Here is a 19015-nt window from a genome sequence, read left to right on the forward strand (position 1 = left end):
TGAGGAAGAGAGAGTTGTGTGAATGAATATGGGTGCACCAGGGCCTCTTGCTGCTGCTATTGAATTCCAGATGCATGCACCATGTTCCGCATTCTTTGTGTCTGGTTTCGTGTGGGTACTGGGGAATTGAACCCTGGGCCAGCAGGCTTTGTAAGCAAGCACCTTTAACCACTGAGCTATCTCCCCTGTCCATGTATACGTTTTTAAAAAATGGTCACAACCCTTCTGTAAGGCAAAGTGAAATAAATATCCAGTAGATTGATTTTATAAATGAAAAATCTCAAATACTAGAGAAAAGTGATAATTAAGAAAAAAAAATAACTCAGGCCTGCGGAGCCAAGGTACTACCTTCATTGCTGCCTCCTATAGTAGATACATGTCCAGTGCTCTGTCTCCTTAGTCTATCAGGATGATGGGTTTTGGCATTGCTGACTTCTAAGATTTATGAATTGTTGTTGAGGCTCTTGTAATCTGCTAGGTTCTATTCTGTTCTCATACCTGTGGTTAGGCTCTTGAGTCCTGGCAGGTTAGTTTGAGCTGAATGCTTTTATTTTTATTTTTGGTTTTGGTTTTTCGAGGTAGGGTCGCTGGCTCAGGCTGACCTGGAATTCACTATGTAGTCTCAGGGTGGCCTTGAACTCCTGCCTCCTCTGAGTGCTGGGATTAAAGGCGTGTGCCACCATGCCTGCCTTTTATTTTCCTAAACACAACATCAGAGCAATACTGATTTTTTTTTTTTTTTTTTTGGTTTTTCGAGGTAGGGTCTCACTCTAGCCCAGGCTGACCTGGAATTAACTATGTAGTCTCAGGGTGGCCTCGAACTCCCTTTTTGAGACAGTGTCTCATATAGTCTAAACTGTATTGAACTTGCTTTGTAGCAAAGGATGACCTACTTCTGCCTCCCAAGTGCTAGGATTACAGGTGTATCATCCTTGGTTTACACAGTGTTAAGGATTGAGCTCAGGGCATATTTAGGCAAACTCTATTAACTAAGCTATATTTTCAGCCTAAAAATGTTTTTCTTTTCCTAAAGCATTAATGAAGATTAAAACTCCTAGTATGTATCTGGCTTTTTCTTTCTTTGTATATGTGAATTACAGAGTAAGACACTGTCTCAAAAAAAAAAAAAAATCAAGAGTCACCTGGGTGGTTGCACACGCCTTTAATCCCAGTACTTGGGAGGCAAAGGTAGGAGGTCGCCATGAGTTCAAGGCCACCCTGAGACTACAGAATGAATTCCTGCTCAGCCTGGGCTAGAGAGAGACCCTACTTTAAAAAAAGGTGCACGTCTTTAATCCCAGCACTCAGGAGGCAGAGAACATTGCATATTGTCAATTTCAAAAATACTCAGAGAGCCAGAGCAAGTCACATGGCCCAGCCTAACATCAGAGACACAGACAGCTGTCTTTGGTTGGGAAAAAAAAATAACAATCATTAAGAAATCTTGGCCGAGTGTGGTGGCGCACACCTTTAATCCCAGCATTTGGGAGGCAGAGGTAGGAGGATTGCTGTGAATTTGAGGCCACCCTTAGACTACATAGTGAATTCCAGGTCAGCCTGCGCTAGAATGAGACCCTGTAACAAAAAACAAAAATAAACAAAAAAATCAGTTTCTGAACACAAGCATACAGATGCTGTGGAAGGAGAAAAACCTATGTTTCAATTTTTTTAAAATTTTTATTTATTTATTTATTTGAGAGCGTCAGACACAGAGAGAAAGACAGATAGAGGGAGAGAGAGAGAATGGGCGCGCCAGGGCTTCCAGCCTCTGCAAACGAACTCCAGACGCGTGCGCCCCCTTGTGCATCTGGCTAACGTGGGACCTGGGGAACCGAGCCTCGAACTGGGGTTCTTAGGCTTCACAGGCAAGCGCTTAACTGCTAAGCCATCTCTTCAGCCCCTATGTTTCAATTTTTACCTTAGTTGGCATTAGCTTCAGGAGGTTTCTTAACCTCTAAGTCACTAGTGTCACAACGCATATTCCTATGTATGTGGGCACATATGTGTGGAGGCCAGAGGACTTGAGGTATCATCTCAGGAAAGCCTTGGAGACACTGTAACTCACTAATTAGGCTAGACTGGCTGTCCCGAGCACCCCAGGGACCTTTCTGTGTTTTCCTTCTCAGTGCTGGGGTTCTAGGCAGCCTGGGCTTTGAATTCGGATCCTCATGCTTGTAAGGCAAGCACTTTGCTGCTAACAGCCCCAAGATTTTCCTTTTTATGTATTTAATGTTTATTAAACGTTGTCTTTGGGATACTTTACAATTTAAGTATCTACTCAAGAGTTAAAAAGTACTACATGATCCATTAGTAATCAATCCTCATTCCCTACTTAAGGTAATTTTTTTTGCTTTTTTTGGTGTGTATGTAGTATGGTGTTTGCGTGTGTGTTGCTGTGTATGGTGTATGTATGTAGATGCATGTTCCCCATGACTACATGCACTTGCATGCAGAGGCTGGAAGAGAACTTTTTGCTTATCTGGGAATTTCCTTGAGATGAAGTCTTACTGATCTTGGAGCTTGCCATTTTCTGAAGCCTCAGAGATCCTTTGTAGCAGACAGCTTCAGGTTCGCTGAGATGAACTTCCAGACCAGGCACAGTTATGGAGGAAGGGATATTTATTGAACCTCACAGATTCAGGGGAAGTTCCATAATGGCAGAAGAAGCTAGCCTGTTTTCATAGGACCAAACACACAGAGAGAAGCACCAGCCAAAAAGCAAAAAGCCACACAGAACAGCACACTTCAGGAACTCCAGCTAGGCACACTTTGCATGTCTTTAGATTGAAATCTCAAACACCCACCACCACACCTTAAGATCCGCCCAGTGACCCTGCCTCCAGCCAGGTGGCTGCAGATGCAAACTACCAAGTAATAAAACACTGAATATATTGGGGGGGCATCTATTCAAACTATCCCATCCTCTGATCTCTGCCCCTCATAGAACTGGGGTTACAGGAATGCATGGTGATACCTACCTCTTTACATGGGTGCTGGGAATCCAACTTAGATGGTTTCTTAGATGGACCCTTTAGGTCCTTCCTTGTGCAGGAAGCTCTCTTACCAGTGAACCATCATCTCTCCAGCCCTGTTTGCAGTAATTTTAATAATTGGTGGCTGTGAGGTTAAGTGACCTGCTAAAGTTCATACCACCTGGGCTATATAAAGATTGAAACAATGGTATTCTTCCACAGCACATATTTTATTACAAGAAACTCTAGTTTTGCTTGAGACAGAATCCCATTTGTAACCTAGGCTGGCCTTGAACTCTTGGGGATCCTCTGGCCTCAGCCTCCCAAGTTCTAGAATTATAAGTGTGACCTTCTTTGCTTTCCTTTCTTCCTTCCTTTCCAAGGAGGGAGAGAGGGGAAGAGGGAAGGAGGGAGGGGAGAGAGAGAATGGGCACTCCAGGGCCTCCAGCCACTGCAAACAAGTCCCAGGCACATGTACCACACTGTGCACCTGGCCCTACAGGGACTGGGGCAGCCCTGAAAGCAAATATCCCAATGTTATCCAGCCCTCTTTTATTTTTTTCTTCTTTTATTTTCTTGAAGACACGTTTACTTTTGCTTTCTGTTCCTAGTCATAGAAAAGTTCACCAGTACAACTTGAAATCGTGTGTTGCCATTTCTTTTTAAGTTGCATTTAAATAATAATTAGTAGTAATTGGGCCTTAGGTTAGGAAATGAATTTTAATCATGTAGATTTTAATCACGTAAGTATAAAAATCCTATTAAACTGATAACAGTGGAGGCTGGAGAGATTGTTCAGTGGTTAAGGCACTTGCCTGCAAAGCCTAAGAACCTGGGTTCAGTTCCTCAGGACCCACATACAGCCAGATGCACAAGATGGCTTATGCATCTGGAGTTCATTTGCAGAGGCTAGAGGTCCTGGCGTGCCCATTCATTCATTCTCTTTCTATATCATCTGCCTGCCTGCCTGCCTGTCTTTTTTTAACAAGAGCCAAACCTATTTTCTTTTCTTTTTTTTTTTTTAATTTTTTTATATTATTTATTTATTTGAGAGCAATAGACACAGAGAGAAAGACAGATAGAGGGAGAGAGAGAGAATGGGCGCGCCAGGGCCTCCAGCCTCTGCAAACGAACTCCAGACACATGCGCCCCCTTGTGCATCTGGCTAACGTGGGACCTGGGGAACCGAGCCTCAAACCGGGGTCCGTAGGCTTCACAGGCAAGCGTTTAACCGCTAAGCCATCTCTCCAGCCCCAAACCTATTTTCAATACACAAGAATTACACAAAAATGTATAGACCACATGTGTAAAAAATGATTTGAAAATCTGAATTACACTACAGTAAGTGGAAAATCCAACAGTGTGTGAATATACACTACAATAGTGTGAATTTTGAAGAAAGACAACTAAAAACTTGTCCAAGACTATAGAAACATCAAATTTGAAAATGCATGCAGATGGTTTTAGATCATTAGATAGGGGAACACTGTACGATTCCTACTTCCCAATTGTTGCAGGTTACCTTAAAACTCATGGCTCATAATGAAAATACTTAGTAGCAGAGGCCAGTAAGTTGAAAAGGAGACATAAAGGGTGGAGAAAGGAAGGGAGGAGGATACTTAATAGGTTGATATTGTATATATGTAATTACAATGATTGTAATGGGGAGGTAATATGATGGAGAATGGAATTTCAAACGGGAAAGTGTGGGGGTGGGGAGGGAGGGAATTACCATGGGATATATTTTATAATCATGAAAAATGTTAATAAAAATTAAAAAAAAAAACAACTCATGGCTCATGATACGTTTTACAAAAGCATTTGCTATTTTCAATCTTCACACTTTAGAATTAAGCTTGCTTGGAAGCATGGTCTAGAAGTTCTCTGTAAACTTGAAGGGTACATTTAACTCCATCATGCTTTCTCGCTGTCAGCTGGAAGGATGAATGACGTTGAGCTGTTCTCAGGGAGTTGTTTGTAGTAAGGGGGAACATCTGTGGACTGTCAGATGGCCAGCCACCCTTCTCCTTTCAGTATCGCGGGACCCCAAGCTATCGTGAGGTCACTGGGGAGAGGGCCGGAGATGAGAGCTTAGGCCACTTGGCTGGAGGCGGCCCTGGTTCCACCACATTCTCGGTGTTTTTAATTCTTTTGGAGATACACGTTAGGAAAAACGAGAATCCTGATGACAATCTCTTCTCTGGGCTTGGGGGGGGGCGGTCTCCGCCCCGTTCCCAAGGGTGGGCACGGAGGGGCTCCGCCGACCCCAAGGCCGAGTAGGGGTGTGGCTGGGGGTTCCTTTTCCCGTGGCCAGGGCTCAAGAGGGATGGAGAGGGATGGGTGCGGACTGGATGAGAAATGGCAGGGGCTCCAGAGGCTGTGGGGAGTCCCGACAAGCTATGGCTCTAGAGACAAAGGCCAGCCCACCGCCGCCATCAGCCTCTTCCTCCTCGTCGCCGCCGCCGCCGCCGCAGGGAGGTGGGCCGAAAACGGGGGAGAGGAGGAGGCGACAAGAGACGCTCACCTCCCTCCCGCCGCCCCCTCTGCCGCCGCCCCACCGCCCCGCAGGCCCCTAATGTCTGCAGAGAGCTCACACCCGAGCCACCACGCCCAGCTGTCTATCTTAAAAGAATTTTTAAAAAATGATTAAAAAAAAAGATAAAGGAGACTGGGGAGAATTTCGTGGTAAAGGCACTTGCCTGTGAAGCCTAAGGATCAAGGTTGGGTTCCCCAGTACCCACGTAAGCCATGGTGTCGCATGAGTCTTTAAGCAATGGTTAGAGGCCCTGGTGTGCCCATTCATATTCTTTCTCCTCTCTATCTCACTGCTTACAAATAAATAAAAGAAATTTATTAAAAAAATACTCTGGGCTGGAGAGATAGCTTAGCGGTTAAGGCACTTGCCTGCAAAAGCCAAAGGACCCAGGTTTGACTCCCCAGGACCCACATAAGTCAGATGCACAAGGGGGTGCACACATCTGGAGTTCGTTTGCAGTGGCTGGAGGCCCTGGAACTCCTAATTCGCTTTCTCTACCTGCTTATTTTTGTATCTCTCTTTTTCTCAAATAAACAAAAACAAAATATTAAACAAAATAAATAAAATGCTCTCAAAATAAAAATATTTTAAAAAAATCTTTCTCTTTCTGCCTCTCTCTCAAAAAATTTAAAAATATTTTTTAGCAGGGGTAGTGGCGCATGTCTTTAATCCCAGCACTTGGGAGGCAGAGGTAGGAGGATCGCCATAAATTCAAGGCCACCCTGAGACTACATAGTAAATTCCAGGTCAGCCCTGGGCTAGATTGAGATCCTACCTCAAAAAACAAAAGCCAAAAAATTATTTAAAAGGTCTGGAGAGCCAGACATGGTGGTACACACCTTTAATCCCAGCCCTCCGGAGGCAGAGGTAGGAGGATCGCCATAAATTCAAGGCCACCGTGAGACTACATAGTGAATTCCAGGTCAGCCTGGGCTTGGAAAACCAAAAAAAAAAAAAAGGTCTGGAGAAATAGCTTAAATGGGTAAGGCGCTTACCTGCAAAGCTTAAGAATGCATGTTCCAATCAACAGGTCCCACGTAGCCAGATGCACAGTGACGCTAACGGGTGCAAAGTTGCACATGTGTACAAAGGGGGTGCATGCCCTTATGCGCCACCTTGTGAAGTCTGGCTCACGTGGGTCCAACCTGGATACTTGGGCTTCTCGGGCTAGTGCCTTAACCCTTTAAGCCATAGTCCTGTGTATGGTTCTTGAATGATTCTGAGGACTGTCAAAGTAAGAAGGAAAGATGTAGCCCAACTGTAACACAGGACAGCCAACATTTTAAAGCCCAGTTTTTAAAAAGGTTTGTATATTTACTCGAAAAAATGGGAGGGGAAAAGAGAGAATATGAATGAGCACGGGTACACAAGGCCTCTTATAACTACACATGAACTCCAGACACATACACTGCCTTGTGCATCTGGCTTTGCGTGGGTACTGGGGAATCGAACCCAGTCCTTCAGGTTTTGCAAGCCATTGGCTTAAAGTACACTTTAGCCCCTCCTAAATTTTGTCGTAAGGTTCCAAACTGTTAAACATATCTGTTACCTCCAGCAATTAGACTAGCTGTTCCCTGGACGGGCATCTTTCCTGTTGGGGGTTTAGGATTGCTTCCTGTGTATGCGCATGGCGTCAGGGTTTTTTGCACACAGACTGTGGGCTACTTGCAGCGGGCTGGCGGGGGAGGGGGGCGCCGGGCTGGGTGGGCGCCACCGCGCGGTGCCTGCTGGGCCTGAGGGGGGCGCGAGCCGCAGCGCGCATGCGCAGCAACCGCCATTTCCAGGGTCCATCGCCATTTTCTTGGGTTGCTGCAATTTTAACTGCGCACCTGCCGCTGCTGCGCTGCTGCTACCACAGCCGCTATTGCCACCGCCACCGCCACCGCCACCTCTGTTGCCATGGCCGATGAGAATAATAGCCTGAAGGAAGAGGAGGAGAAAGTGAAGCCCGAATACGGGGCCGTTGCCTGTGAGGGAGTCGAGGTGAAACTGGATGAGATGAAGCCCGACGAGATGAAGCCGGTCGAGGTGAAGCCGGACGAGATGAAGCCGGTCGAGGTGAAGCCGGACGAGATGAAGCCGGACGAGATGAAGCCGGTCGAGGTGAAGCTGGACGAGATGAAGCCGGACGAGATGAAGCCGGTCGAGGTGAAGCCGGTCGAGGTGAAGCCGGACGAGATGAAGCCGGTCGAGGTGAAGCTGGACGAGGTGAAGCCGGTCGAGGTGAAGCTGGACGAGGTGAAGCCGGTCGAGGTGAAGGCGGACAAGGTGAAGGCGGATGAGGAGAAGCCGGCCGAGGAGAAGCGGGCGGAGGAGGACGAGGAGTGGATGAAGATGGAGGTGGAGATGGGCGCCGACAGCTATTCGGAAGACGTCAGCTCCGAGGAGCCGGAGCTGGACCTGTCCCTGCTGGAGCTGACGGTGGACCGCGAGAAGTGCAGGCACATCCGCAGGCAGTACCGGCAGCTCATCTACACGGTGCAGCAGCACCGCGAGGACATCGTGAACACGGCCAGCGACACGCTCACCGAGGCCCTGGAGGAAGCCAACGTGCTGTTTGACGGGGTGAGCCGCACCCGGGAGGCCGCGCTCGATGCCCAGTTCCTTGTCCTGGCTTCGGACTTGGGTAAGGAGAAAGCGAAGCAGCTGAACTCTGATATGAACTCATTCAATTACGTGGCCTTTTGTGACTTGCTGTTCTCGTTTGTGGGCCTGAACTGGATCGAGGATGAGTTTGAGGAGCTGAGTGATTGCGGGGATAGTGTGGCGCTGTCCTTCTGGGAGGCGGTGCACAAGGAGTCTATGTGTTGGATAAAGCAAGCCGAAACGTTCCACTTCATTTTCGGTTCGTTCAAAGCAGAGCCTTCTACACGCAAGCGCAGACTTGAGTACAAAAGAGCTCACAAAATGGAAGAAAATGGCGATATGCCTACAAAGCTGCGGAAATTGGATGTGCATGCCAACCAAGAGACCACCGAAAAAGAAGTAGAACGCATCTTGGGGTTGTTGCAAACCTACTTTCAAAAATACCCTGATACTCCTGTGTCCTATTTTGAGTTTGTGATTGATCCACACTCTTTCTCCCGCACTGTGGAGAATATCTTTTATGTGTCTTTTATCATAAGGGATGGCTTTGCAAGAATAAGGCTTGACCAAGACCGCCTGCCAGTATTAGAGCCAACTAATATCAACAAGGTGGATGAAGACACTGATGCCAGCTCCTACAGCAGGAAGCAAGGAGTGATATCTTTGAGCTTACAGGACTGGAAAAACATTGTCTCAACGTTTGAAATTTCAGAGGCCATGATTAAGAACACATACTAAAGACTTGTTCATGATACAGGCATTCATCCTTTCCTGATGTATCAGTCTAAGCATGACCACATGTTCAAGAACGTGAAGTTGTAACTGTGTAGTGTATGTTTCTTGGTAATTTGTAAGGTCATGGTTTGTCATTAAAAACTATTAATCACCGTGCTTCTGGATATTTTTTTCAGTGCCCTGTAAGACTCCTAGTAAGCTATGAATTTCTTAGAAGGTTAATACCTTCCCCCCATGATGCTGTTTCACATTGCTGCCTCTGTCGTGGTGAACCAAGTCCTGCAAGGGGTTCCTAACCAAGGTGAGGAAAGAGAAGTTGGTGTGAGGGGAAAAAGACAACCCCCGCCCCCATGACATGATTCCTTTCAGAGAGTGTGGGTATTCATGTTCTGAACAGTTTCTCCTGTAAGCTAAGGGCTGATAAGTGAGTTGGAATTAGGAGAGGAAAGGCATGGTTGGCAGGGAAATAAGGTCAGATGCATAGTATTATTATAAGTCATGAGAGAGCCAGTGTTTATGGGAGATCTTTATATTTGCATGTTAAGCTGGGTGGGAAGGACAGTGACCTTGACAGTATTTTTAAAAGGAGGTATTTTTGTTACACAAATCACTGCTGCCATAGGTGGTAAGCTTTGCGTATTTGGTTAATCTCTGCCATCACTTCTCTGTTCTCAGGTGGTGCAGAGTGTTCTTCAGAATTGCTGGTTTCTTTATGCAACAACTTGGAATTTTGGTCCCAATCTTTTTTTTTTTTTTTTTTTTCTTTTTCAATAAGGTCTTGCTGTATCCCAGGCTGTGTAGCAAGATCCTTAAACTCCCCTTCTTCCTGAGTAGTTCTGGCTCATAGGTGTGCACCACCATGCCCCGGGTCTTTGTTTTTGGGAGGCTAAGATGGATGGAAAACAGGTGCTGACTAGTGCAGTTGTGATGACTCTGAGCTCATTGTGTCTGGAAGACAGTATAAAGTGAAGCAGTGTTCTGGATATTCCAAGTTAGGAACTCCCTGTTTAAGATAGTGTTCAGTGTGGGCAGGTTGGCACACACCTTTAATCCCAGCATTTGGGAGGCCAAGGTAGGAGGATCGTTATGAATTGGAGGCCCACCTGAGACAACATAGTGAGTTCCAGGTCAGCCAGGGCTGGAGCAAAAACAAATAAGATAGTCTTCTAAATGTTATTTGCTTAGTATTAATTCATAGTTTTCTCTCCTTTTTGTGGGGGGAAGCTGCGCCCCCCCCCCCCAAGGTAGGGTCTCACTCTAGTCCAGGCTGACCTGGAATTCACTGTGGAGTCTCAAGGTGGCCTTGAACTCACAGCAATCCTACCTTTGCCTCCTAAGTGCTGGGAGGATTGCTGTTTGAGGCCACCCTGAGACTCCATAGTGAATTCCAGGTCAGCCTGGGCTAGAGTGAGACCCTACCTTGAAAAACCAAAAAAAAAAAAAAAAAAAAAAAAAAAAGCTGAAAATCTGCTAGTCAGCATCTTCAAATTTGAAGGTAAAGCAGTTGTTGTGCAAGCATGAGGACCTGAATCATATCCCAGTACACTCTTCAAATGCCACGCATGGTCCTGCATGCCTTCAACCCCAGTCTTGAGGGGAACAGAGAGAGGAGAATTGCTGGGGCTCACTGTTCAGTCAGTTATACCAAAAACCTGAGGCTCCAAGGTTCAGCCAGAGAGGCTGTATCTCAAGGAAACTGGAGAAGCAATAGAAGAGGATACCCGATGTTCTGCTCCAGCCTTCCTGTGTGTGTGCATGGAGTGTGCACATCTGTACACATGTGCATATGACATGCACACCAGACACACACCAAAAAGAAGAAAGTAGAACTTAATTCAGTGAAAGGACCACTTTGTGATCAAAGGATGTGGGTCAGTCCTTTTGGCAGCATTCTAGTTCATACTTTGGGTGAATGATTTAACCTGCATGAATCATAAAAACCCAGGTGGGTGCAGAATTCTGGTATAGAACACATAAACTTTGTGGGAAGATGTGTGGCTTTTCAGCATGAGGGGAGGGTGCATTTGTTTTTGCTTGTTCTGCTGGTATGTTGGGAGAAGGGAACAGGGAGTCTTTAAGTAGCCAGTTGTTTTGTGTCACTATCTGCCCTAAGAGCATGCAGATAAAATAGGATTGAAATTACAATAGCTGTTTCTTTAAGAGCATCTATTTACACTTTGTTTATCCTTTCAAACCAGCTGGTAGACCTTGTGCTGTAGGAGTAACACTAGTTATCTGAGCTTGACTGATCCTTTGATCTCAGTAGCTATTATTACCAGCTTGTTTTTTGCCCACAGTTCCCTGCATTGAAGGAGCAGCCATAATGCCTGTTGGTGAATTCTGGCTGTGTTTACCAGCTTTTCATAGTAGACCCTGGGTGCAGAATGTCAGGGTGGCACAGACTTGTCCCCACTGCTGCTGGTTTCCAGGTGTCCTCCCTTCAGTACCTCAGCCACAGTGTGCATCTGGTGTGCTGCTGAGGGGGATCCCCCGGGCTGTGCTTCCTCCTCCACATTCCTCCACAGCACCCCCTTCCACAGCCCAGATACCAGCACCTCCTTCCACATCCCAGACTTCCCGCTCTACTGACTCCAGCATCCGCCTTCCATCCTCTACACCTGATTGTAGGCAGGAGAAAAATGTACAATCTGGGCTGGTAAGTTTGGAGGTTTTTAGTTATTAAGGTTCAAACTTGAGCTTTAAAACACCATATTATTGTACTTGCTAAATTTATGTCGTCTAACTAACACAAGGTTTTTTTGTTTTTTGATGTAGGGTCTCACTCTAGCTCAGGCTGACCTGGAATTCACAATGTAGTTTCAGGGTGGCCTTGAATCTCAGCAATCCTACTTATGCCTCCCGAGTGATTAAAGGCGTGTGCTACCATGCTCGGCTAACACAATGTTTTAATGAAAGTGTTGTCAAATCAGTGTCTCAAACTAACATGAAATGTGAGTAATATAGAAACAAGTGGAATTGAAGGATTTTTAAAAGTTGTCTAGCCCCCCAAAAAGTGTACCCAGGCGTGGTGATGCACAACTTTAATCCTAGCACTCAGGAGGCCTAGGTAGGAGGATCACTGTGAGTTGAAGGCCAGCCTGACGACACATAGTGAATTCCAGGTCAACATGGGCTAGAGTGAGACCCTACCTTGAAAAACAAAAAAATAAATTGTCTAAAATAACCCAGGCATGGTAGTATACACTTTTAATCCCAGCATTTGAGAGGCAGAGGTAGGAGTATCATTGTGAGTTTTGAGGCCAGGCTGAAACTACAGACTGAGTTCCAGTCAGCCTGGGCTAGATTGAGACCCTACAGCAAAACAACACCAAGAACAAAAAATTGTTTAAACTATAATCTAAATTACAAAGTCTGTTACATGGAAAGTGAATATTAAACATAGCACAAGAAATTTCTTTCAAGTATAAGTAGTTCAAGGAATGAGCTTTACAGAGTGACATATAATTGAAATATCTTGTAGAGCTGGGACTATAGCTCACTGTTACAATATTTAGCTAGTGTGCACAAGACCATGGGTTTGAGTCCTAGCACTGAAAAACTTCAAACCAAGTCCATAAGCTATCTTGAAGAAGCAGAGACTTAACTTTCCATGCAGATCAGTATCAATTGGTGATTTCTCTGAATTTCTCAATTTTTGTGCCTCAGCTCTACAGTATCAAAAAGTCTTTGGCATGGAGAGGTGGCTCAGCTGTTAAGAATACTTTCTGAGGAGGAAAAGATCATGACATCTAAATAAAAGAGACTGATTGAGATGGGGAGGGGATATGATGGAGAATGGAGTTTCAAAGGGGAAGATAGGGGGAGGGAGGGCATTACCATGAGGTATTCTTTATAATCATGGAAGTTGTTAATAAAAATTTGAAGAAAAAAAGAATACTTGCTGTGCAAGCATGGAAGTCTGAGGAAGCTTGAGAAATGGCTCAGTTTCCATCTGCAGAACCCATGTAAACAGCTGGGTTTGGCCATGCATGTCTGTTAACTCCTTGTTCCATGGGGAACCAGAGAATTGCAGGGTTTGCCCCTCCCCTCAAAAAACCAAGCTTTGGGATTAGTAAGAGACCCCTGCTCAAGTAAGAACAGAACAGGAGAAGAGCCCAGCCCCTCCGACTACCGCGGGGAGCATCACCGTGCACAGATGCCCACGCAGGAATATGCACTCCATCCAGAATTGCAAAAGAAATTCTTTGATACTTGGCCAACTTAAAATTATTATATTGAGATTACTGTTATTAACCAGGCCCTGGGCCTCTTTCTTAGAAGTCTTGAGATCTTTCTTTTTTTTTTTAAGATTTATACAAAAGTTATTAGATTGAGAAAAGAGGAGAAAGCACAAAGAGCCCTTGCTCATGTGAAGGCAGGAGGGCTAAAAGCCCCTAGTCTATGATCTCCATTAGTCAACTTTGACTAAAAAATAAAGCCGATTGCTGAATTATATTGATGGCTGTGCTAAAAGCATTCTGGACCAGTGTTTGTAAATACTTGCTTTGCCTCTAACAGCCTCACACCATGCTGCTTCTGCTGGGATTTCAGTGCTTGTCCCCAAGTTGGGGACACTAATTTAAAACTTCTAGGAAAAAGGACTAGTGATCAAACTTGCTTTAGGCCTAAGTCAACTTGGATGTGCTGTTGGTATGTAGGAGGGCTATGTGAGCTCTTCCTAGTAGTCAGCGGTGATGTGCCAAGTCCTCGGGAATCTTCACCTAGAAGAAAGCAAGTACTGATGCCTGCTTGGAGGGAGGCAGTGTTTCTTGTGTAGCTGGAGTGTAAACATTTTTTTCCCTTTGAAGTTTCTTTGTTTCAAATTATTTATTTGAGAGAAAGAGGCGGGGGGGGGGGAGAGGGAGGGAGGGAGAGAGAGAGAGAGAGAGAAATGGGTGTGCCAGGGGCTCTAGCCCCTGCAAACAAACTCTAGATCTTGCTTATGTGGGTCCTGGGGAAATCAAACCAAGGTCCTTTGGCTTTGCAGGCAAATGCCTTAACTGCTAAGCCATCTCTGCAGCTACAGTTCTTTTGCTTTTTGATAAAGATTTCCTGATAAAGCTTTTTGAACACTACTGCTTTTAATTGAAGTTAAATTACTTTCTTTTACCACTGTTTTCCTTAGCCTTATCAGGACAGTCAACGTCAGAAGCTGCTAACAATGAATGGCTCTGAAGATCTCCCAGAGTCTTATGACTTTGACCTTATTATCATCGGAGGAGGCTCAGGAGGACTGGCAGCAGCTAAGGCAAGGTTCCTGTGCTGGGTGTGATCTGCTGATGGTTAGAGTACTCCTGTCCCTCCTTGACAGTCCTTCACATTCCCACCTGTGTTGTGTGTGGTCTCCTGATAGTTAGCGTACTCCCGTCCATCCCTGACAGTTGTCAACATTCTCAGTGGGATTTGACACACTGTTTATTTTTCACATTAACTTGGGCAGTGCATGTTAAGGAACTGCTTTGTAAGTCATTTTTCCAGATTGAAATACATGATTGTCATAGAAAAGTGTAGGGTACACGTGCGTTTATTTAAAATTTCGTTGATTTTGAAAAGCAGTAAGGGTATGTGAAAATGGTTTGATGTTAAAACAGTTTTTCATCTCTCTCTTTCTATATACATACATATATATATTATTTATTTATTTTTATTTTTTGGTTTTTCAAGGTAGGGTCTCACTCTAGCCCAGACTGACCTGGAATTCACTATGTAGTCTCAGGGTGGCCTGGAACTCATGACGATCCTCCTACCTCTGCCTCCCAAGTGCTGGGATTAAAGGCGTGCACCACCATGCCCAGGAACAGATTTTTTTTTAAACAAGTATTTGATTTATTATTTATTTTTTTTGCTTTGATGATTTTCCTGTTTATAGTACTTCCTTCCCTATAGAAAAATGAAGAACAGTTAGGTTTCTTAAACTTAGGAAAAATGATTTGCCTCTTGTGTATATGAGGTGACCTAAGAATAACCACTAACTCTGTGGCCTAGCCTTGACTGGGGTGAGGATCTTTAAATAAGTGAGGTTAGAGTGAGGCATGTGGCTTTGACCCCAGATGTGAGATATGCTGCCTATGTGAAGGGCCCTTAGGCCTGTCATCCTTTGAAAAAGTAAGGTACAGTTTGTGGTCAGAGAATATGGTAGTTAGGATTCTCTAGAAGAACAAAAGTAATAAAATAGCTGGGCATGGTGGCATATGCCTTTAATCCCAGCACTTGGGAGAGGTAGGAGGATCACTGTGAGTTTGAGGCCAGCCTGGGCTAGAGTGGGGGCCTTGCTTCCAAAAACCAACCAAACAAACATACGAACCCGCCCCCCCCCGCACAGAAAAGAAGTGAAGAAGTGATAAAATTAATATATATATTACAAAGGGGATGGGCGGTCCACAGGCTGTCTGCAGGCTCAAGTCTGAGAACCTGGTAGCTGAGTCCATGAGGCCAGATACCTCAGCAGCCCCAATCTTACATTGAACGATTAGAAGATATCTGGGGAGCCACTGTTCTTTAGGCCACATTGGAAGGCTGAAGAAGCTTATTTCTGATGTCTACAAAAGATGATAGAAACAGGTGCTCACCAGTTAGTAGCAAGGACAGCCAGGCAAAAAGGGCTTTTTTTTTTCTTGGAACTTCCTCATATGGGCTACCACCAGAAGGGCTGCCTACTCTGGGGCGGGTCTAACCACCTCAAGTTATTTCCTGGAAATGCTCTCACAGACCTGCCCAAGAGGCATGTCTCTTCCTTGATAGTAGAAATTTACTGTCATAGTAAGGGTAGGTTCTCAGAAAGGAACCCAAATTATAAGCGGGCCATTGTCTAGCAGGAAGCAGTGTGTCTATAAAAGTGAGTCAAGAATGTTCAGGATACTGTTTATTGTCCTCTAGTGGTGGTGTGTTTGAAGGACACAGGAGTTTTGCAGGTTTAGTTGCCAGGATCTGAGGCTTGTCCCTGAAAAGAGAACAGATCTCTGCCAGAAAATGATAGGGAGTCTTTTTTTTTTTCTTCTTCTTTCATATTATCACTTAATCTGCTATTATTAGAGTATAATTTTTAAGAGGATTTTAAGGTTTCTAGCTGATTCTATAGTTTTACAACTGTAATCTGCACAATCTGTGAAACCTCCTACCACTTCCTCTCTCACTTTTTGTCCTAGAAATGAACTAATCATTATGGTATATGCAATTCCCAGACAATCATCACTGGTATGCTTTAGGCACTGTGATTTAATAAAAACATTACCTAGTTCCAAGCTGTTGTTAACTCGTTTGATAATTTCATTTTCCAGGAGGCAGCCAAGTATGACAAGAAAGTAATGGTCCTTGATTTTGTCACCCCGACTCCTCTGGGAACTAGATGGGGTAAGCATCTGAGATATTTTAGAAGTGATTTTATAGTAGTGAGGAATTTTTTTTTTTTTCCTGGCAGTCAGGTAGATGATTCCTATTGCATTCAGTTTAAAAACAGTTTTGCTTGAGCTAAGTTAAATAAAATTAGCTCAAGTCGAGTGCTGACAATGTAGGTTCTTCAGTGTAGTCAGTTAGGATGGTAGTGGAAGCCTTATCTGCAAGCTGTGATTTAAAGGTGACTAGTTGGAATATTTGTATAATCTACTATACTTTGGGTCTCGATAGCTGAAAATTTAACGTTTTAAGCTTTTGTTGTTAGCTTTTTTTTTTTTTTTTTTGAGGCTTGGTTTCATTCCAGCTCTGGATGACCTGGAACTCACTCTGTAGCTCCAGGCTGACCTTAAGGTCACTGTGGTCCTCCTACCTCAGCCCTGCCCCACCTAGGCCAACTTTCTGTTTTAAATCTGCATTGCTCCTACATTGAGTCAGAACCAGGCTTATTGCTCATCAGTGTTTCATTGATGGCCTATGAACTGAAGCCACAGAGCCAAAGCAGTGAACATGGCATGGAAGGCGTTCTTGCCCTTGTGTGGAGTTTGTGCTCTAGAGTTGAGACAGAAGATAGTGAGGACTTTTTACTATTTGTGGTAAATGGTACTGGAAATTATATAGTGAGATAGAGAGGAACTGGGTCAAGGAGAGAGTTTGAAGGTTGCAGGCAAGGCTTCTGTAGAGGTGGCCTTTAGAAGAGGCCTGCAGATGCAGCAGAGCCTCCAAGCAGCTTTTCTGTCTTTCTCAGAGTGGAAGTGCAAAGTGGTAAGAGACCTGGACTACAGCTGGGTCGTCAGAGCGGGAGGCAGAATGAAGTAGAGCTGGAAACGAAAGGCAGGTCAAGCTGCACAGGGCCTCTGTAGGCAGATGAGGGATTTGGTCTGATGAAAGCAGATGGTGGTGTGCCTTTGAGGGAGTTGAGGCAGGAGAGATGTGGTGGGTCAATTTTGGGAAGATTACTTTGTATCAGATCCAGATCATATGCATATGGTATCACAATTCTAGATGTATCCATTCAGCAAATGCTTCATTGTTGGACTCAGTGTCAGGCACTCTTCTCATTCTACATGTGTCCCCACCCTGTGGAGCTTGGACTCTATGGTGAGCTCTAGTAGTCTTTTCCTCAGAGGACGTGCCTTTGAACTGTCAGAGCCACTCCTGTTGTTCTCTGATTCCTGCTATTTTCCCACCTACCTGCCTGCATTTTTTTTTGTTCTAGTGGAAATAAGCAATCACAAGGTGCTTGAGCTGAGAGGTGGTATTTTGGGAGGGTGGACCAGGAGAACGAGACAGGAGTTCTTGGGAGAAACAAGTGAAAGCTGTAGCTGTATATTATTAAGAATTTATATAAACACTGAATGTCGTATGTTATTTCAGACCCGCTGCAGCCTAACCGTGCTCAGCATGATCACCCCTTGGTCAGCTCTGGTGTAGATCCAGTGGCAAATGCAGGGATATGCATGTCAAATCTCCACTTTTGGCACCCTTATCAACAGTCAAGTTTGAGTCCTTGAAGTATATAAAGATTGTGTGGAAATTTCTCTCTTTTTGTTTTGATGGCATTACTGTGTTGAGTATGTGTTGAGCTCTTTGAACTTAGGAATATCACAAGACTTGGGAGCAACCATACCTGAACAAAGCCACATTACCCATATAAAAGATTTATTGCATCTTCACAGTAGTTGACTTCTTTGAAGGCCTGTAAAGCCAGGCTATAGACTAATTTCGCACTGTTGTTGCAGGTCTGGGAGGAACATGTGTGAATGTGGGTTGCATACCTAAAAAGCTGATGCACCAAGCAGCTTTGTTAGGACAAGCCCTGAAGGATTCCCGCAACTACGGGTGGAAAGTCGACGACACAGGTACTGGGAAGAGATGTTCTGCTTGTGCTTTTGGGGGTTTGAATCATGACCTCACAGTGGTGCTTCATGCAGATACCCTGAAATTGTTTCTGTTATTGGCATTTTAAAAGTTACTGCTTTTTTTTTTTTTTTTTATTTGTGAGTTCAGAGAGAGAATATGAGCATGCCAGGACTTCCCTCTGCAGATGAACTTCAAGGCACATGTGCCACTTTGTACATCTGGCTTTATGTAGGTACTGGGGAATCAAACATGGACTAGCAGGCTTTACAAGCAAGTGCTTTTAAACAGTAAACCATCTTCCCAGCCATAATTTTTAAAGAAAGATTATTTATTTATTTATTTGCAAGCAGACAGAGAAGAGAGAGATAGCCCTGTCCCTTTTTTGGAGATAAGGTCTCCCTTTTAGCCCAGGCTGACCTGAAATTCACTATTTAGTCTTGGCCTTGAACTCGCAGTAATCCTCCTATCCCTGCCTCCTGAGTGTTGGAATTAAAGGTGCCACCACACCTATCTTATTATTTACTGTCATTATTTTAAATTTTATTTTGTTGTTTTTAAGGCAGGGCCTCACTCTAGCCTAAGCTATGGTCCTGTCTCACTTTGAACTCAATGAGTTCTTCCTACAGCGCTGAGACTGAAGGTGTGTATTATCACTCTAATCTGTTTTTTTTCAGCAGGATTTGGAGGAGGTATTGTTGATGGTGGAGAGTTAAAGCTTGTTGGGTTAAAAATATTGGGAGTGGGGCTGGAGGAGATGGCTCAGTGGCTAGGGTGCTTGTCTGCAAAGCTTAACAACCCAGGTTCATTTCCCCAGTACCCATGTAAGCCAGATGCATAAAGTGACACATTCATTTGGAGTTTATTTGCAGTGGCTAGAGGCCCTGGTATCACATTCTGTATTTGTCTCTCAAATAATAAGTAAATGAATAAAATA

At 44.6% G+C, this 19015-nt stretch overlaps 2 protein-coding genes across 7 annotated transcripts in view; both read left to right on the plus strand.

Annotated features, from left to right (window-relative positions):
* Txnrd1 (thioredoxin reductase 1) overlaps positions 1–19015 on the plus strand; it is a 106654-nt gene that overhangs the window by 54359 nt on the left and 33280 nt on the right. For 3 of the 4 annotated variants that reach the window (XM_045151560.1, XM_045151561.1, XM_045151562.1), the window contains exons 2-4: positions 13955–14077; positions 16107–16179; positions 17961–18080. In XM_045151560.1, the coding sequence (XP_045007495.1) occupies positions 13991–14077; positions 16107–16179; positions 17961–18080 (280 nt within the window). In that variant the 5' untranslated portion in view covers positions 13955–13990. Of the gene's footprint in view, positions 1–11126; positions 11486–13954; positions 14078–16106; positions 16180–17960; positions 18081–19015 lie in introns of those variants that run through there. The other variant, XM_004650566.2, reaches the window with a different exon arrangement.
* Positions 7289–8985, plus strand: Eid3 (EP300 interacting inhibitor of differentiation 3). Of its 3 annotated transcripts, none has more exons than XM_045151563.1 (2): positions 7289–7566; positions 7597–8985. In XM_045151563.1, exons 1-2 carry the CDS (start codon positions 7408–7410, stop codon positions 8830–8832), a joined length of 1395 nt encoding a protein of 464 aa, XP_045007498.1. In that variant the 5' UTR covers positions 7289–7407; the 3' UTR covers positions 8833–8985. The 3 variants fall into 3 exon arrangements, with proteins under 3 accessions (XP_045007498.1, XP_045007499.1, XP_004650288.2); XM_045151564.1 differs by having other exon boundaries at positions 7289–7521; XM_004650231.2 differs by having other exon boundaries at positions 7289–8985.

The sequence above is a fragment of the Jaculus jaculus genome, chromosome 6 (assembly GCF_020740685.1).
Source record: "Jaculus jaculus isolate mJacJac1 chromosome 6, mJacJac1.mat.Y.cur, whole genome shotgun sequence".
NCBI lineage: Eukaryota > Metazoa > Chordata > Mammalia > Rodentia > Dipodidae > Jaculus > Jaculus jaculus.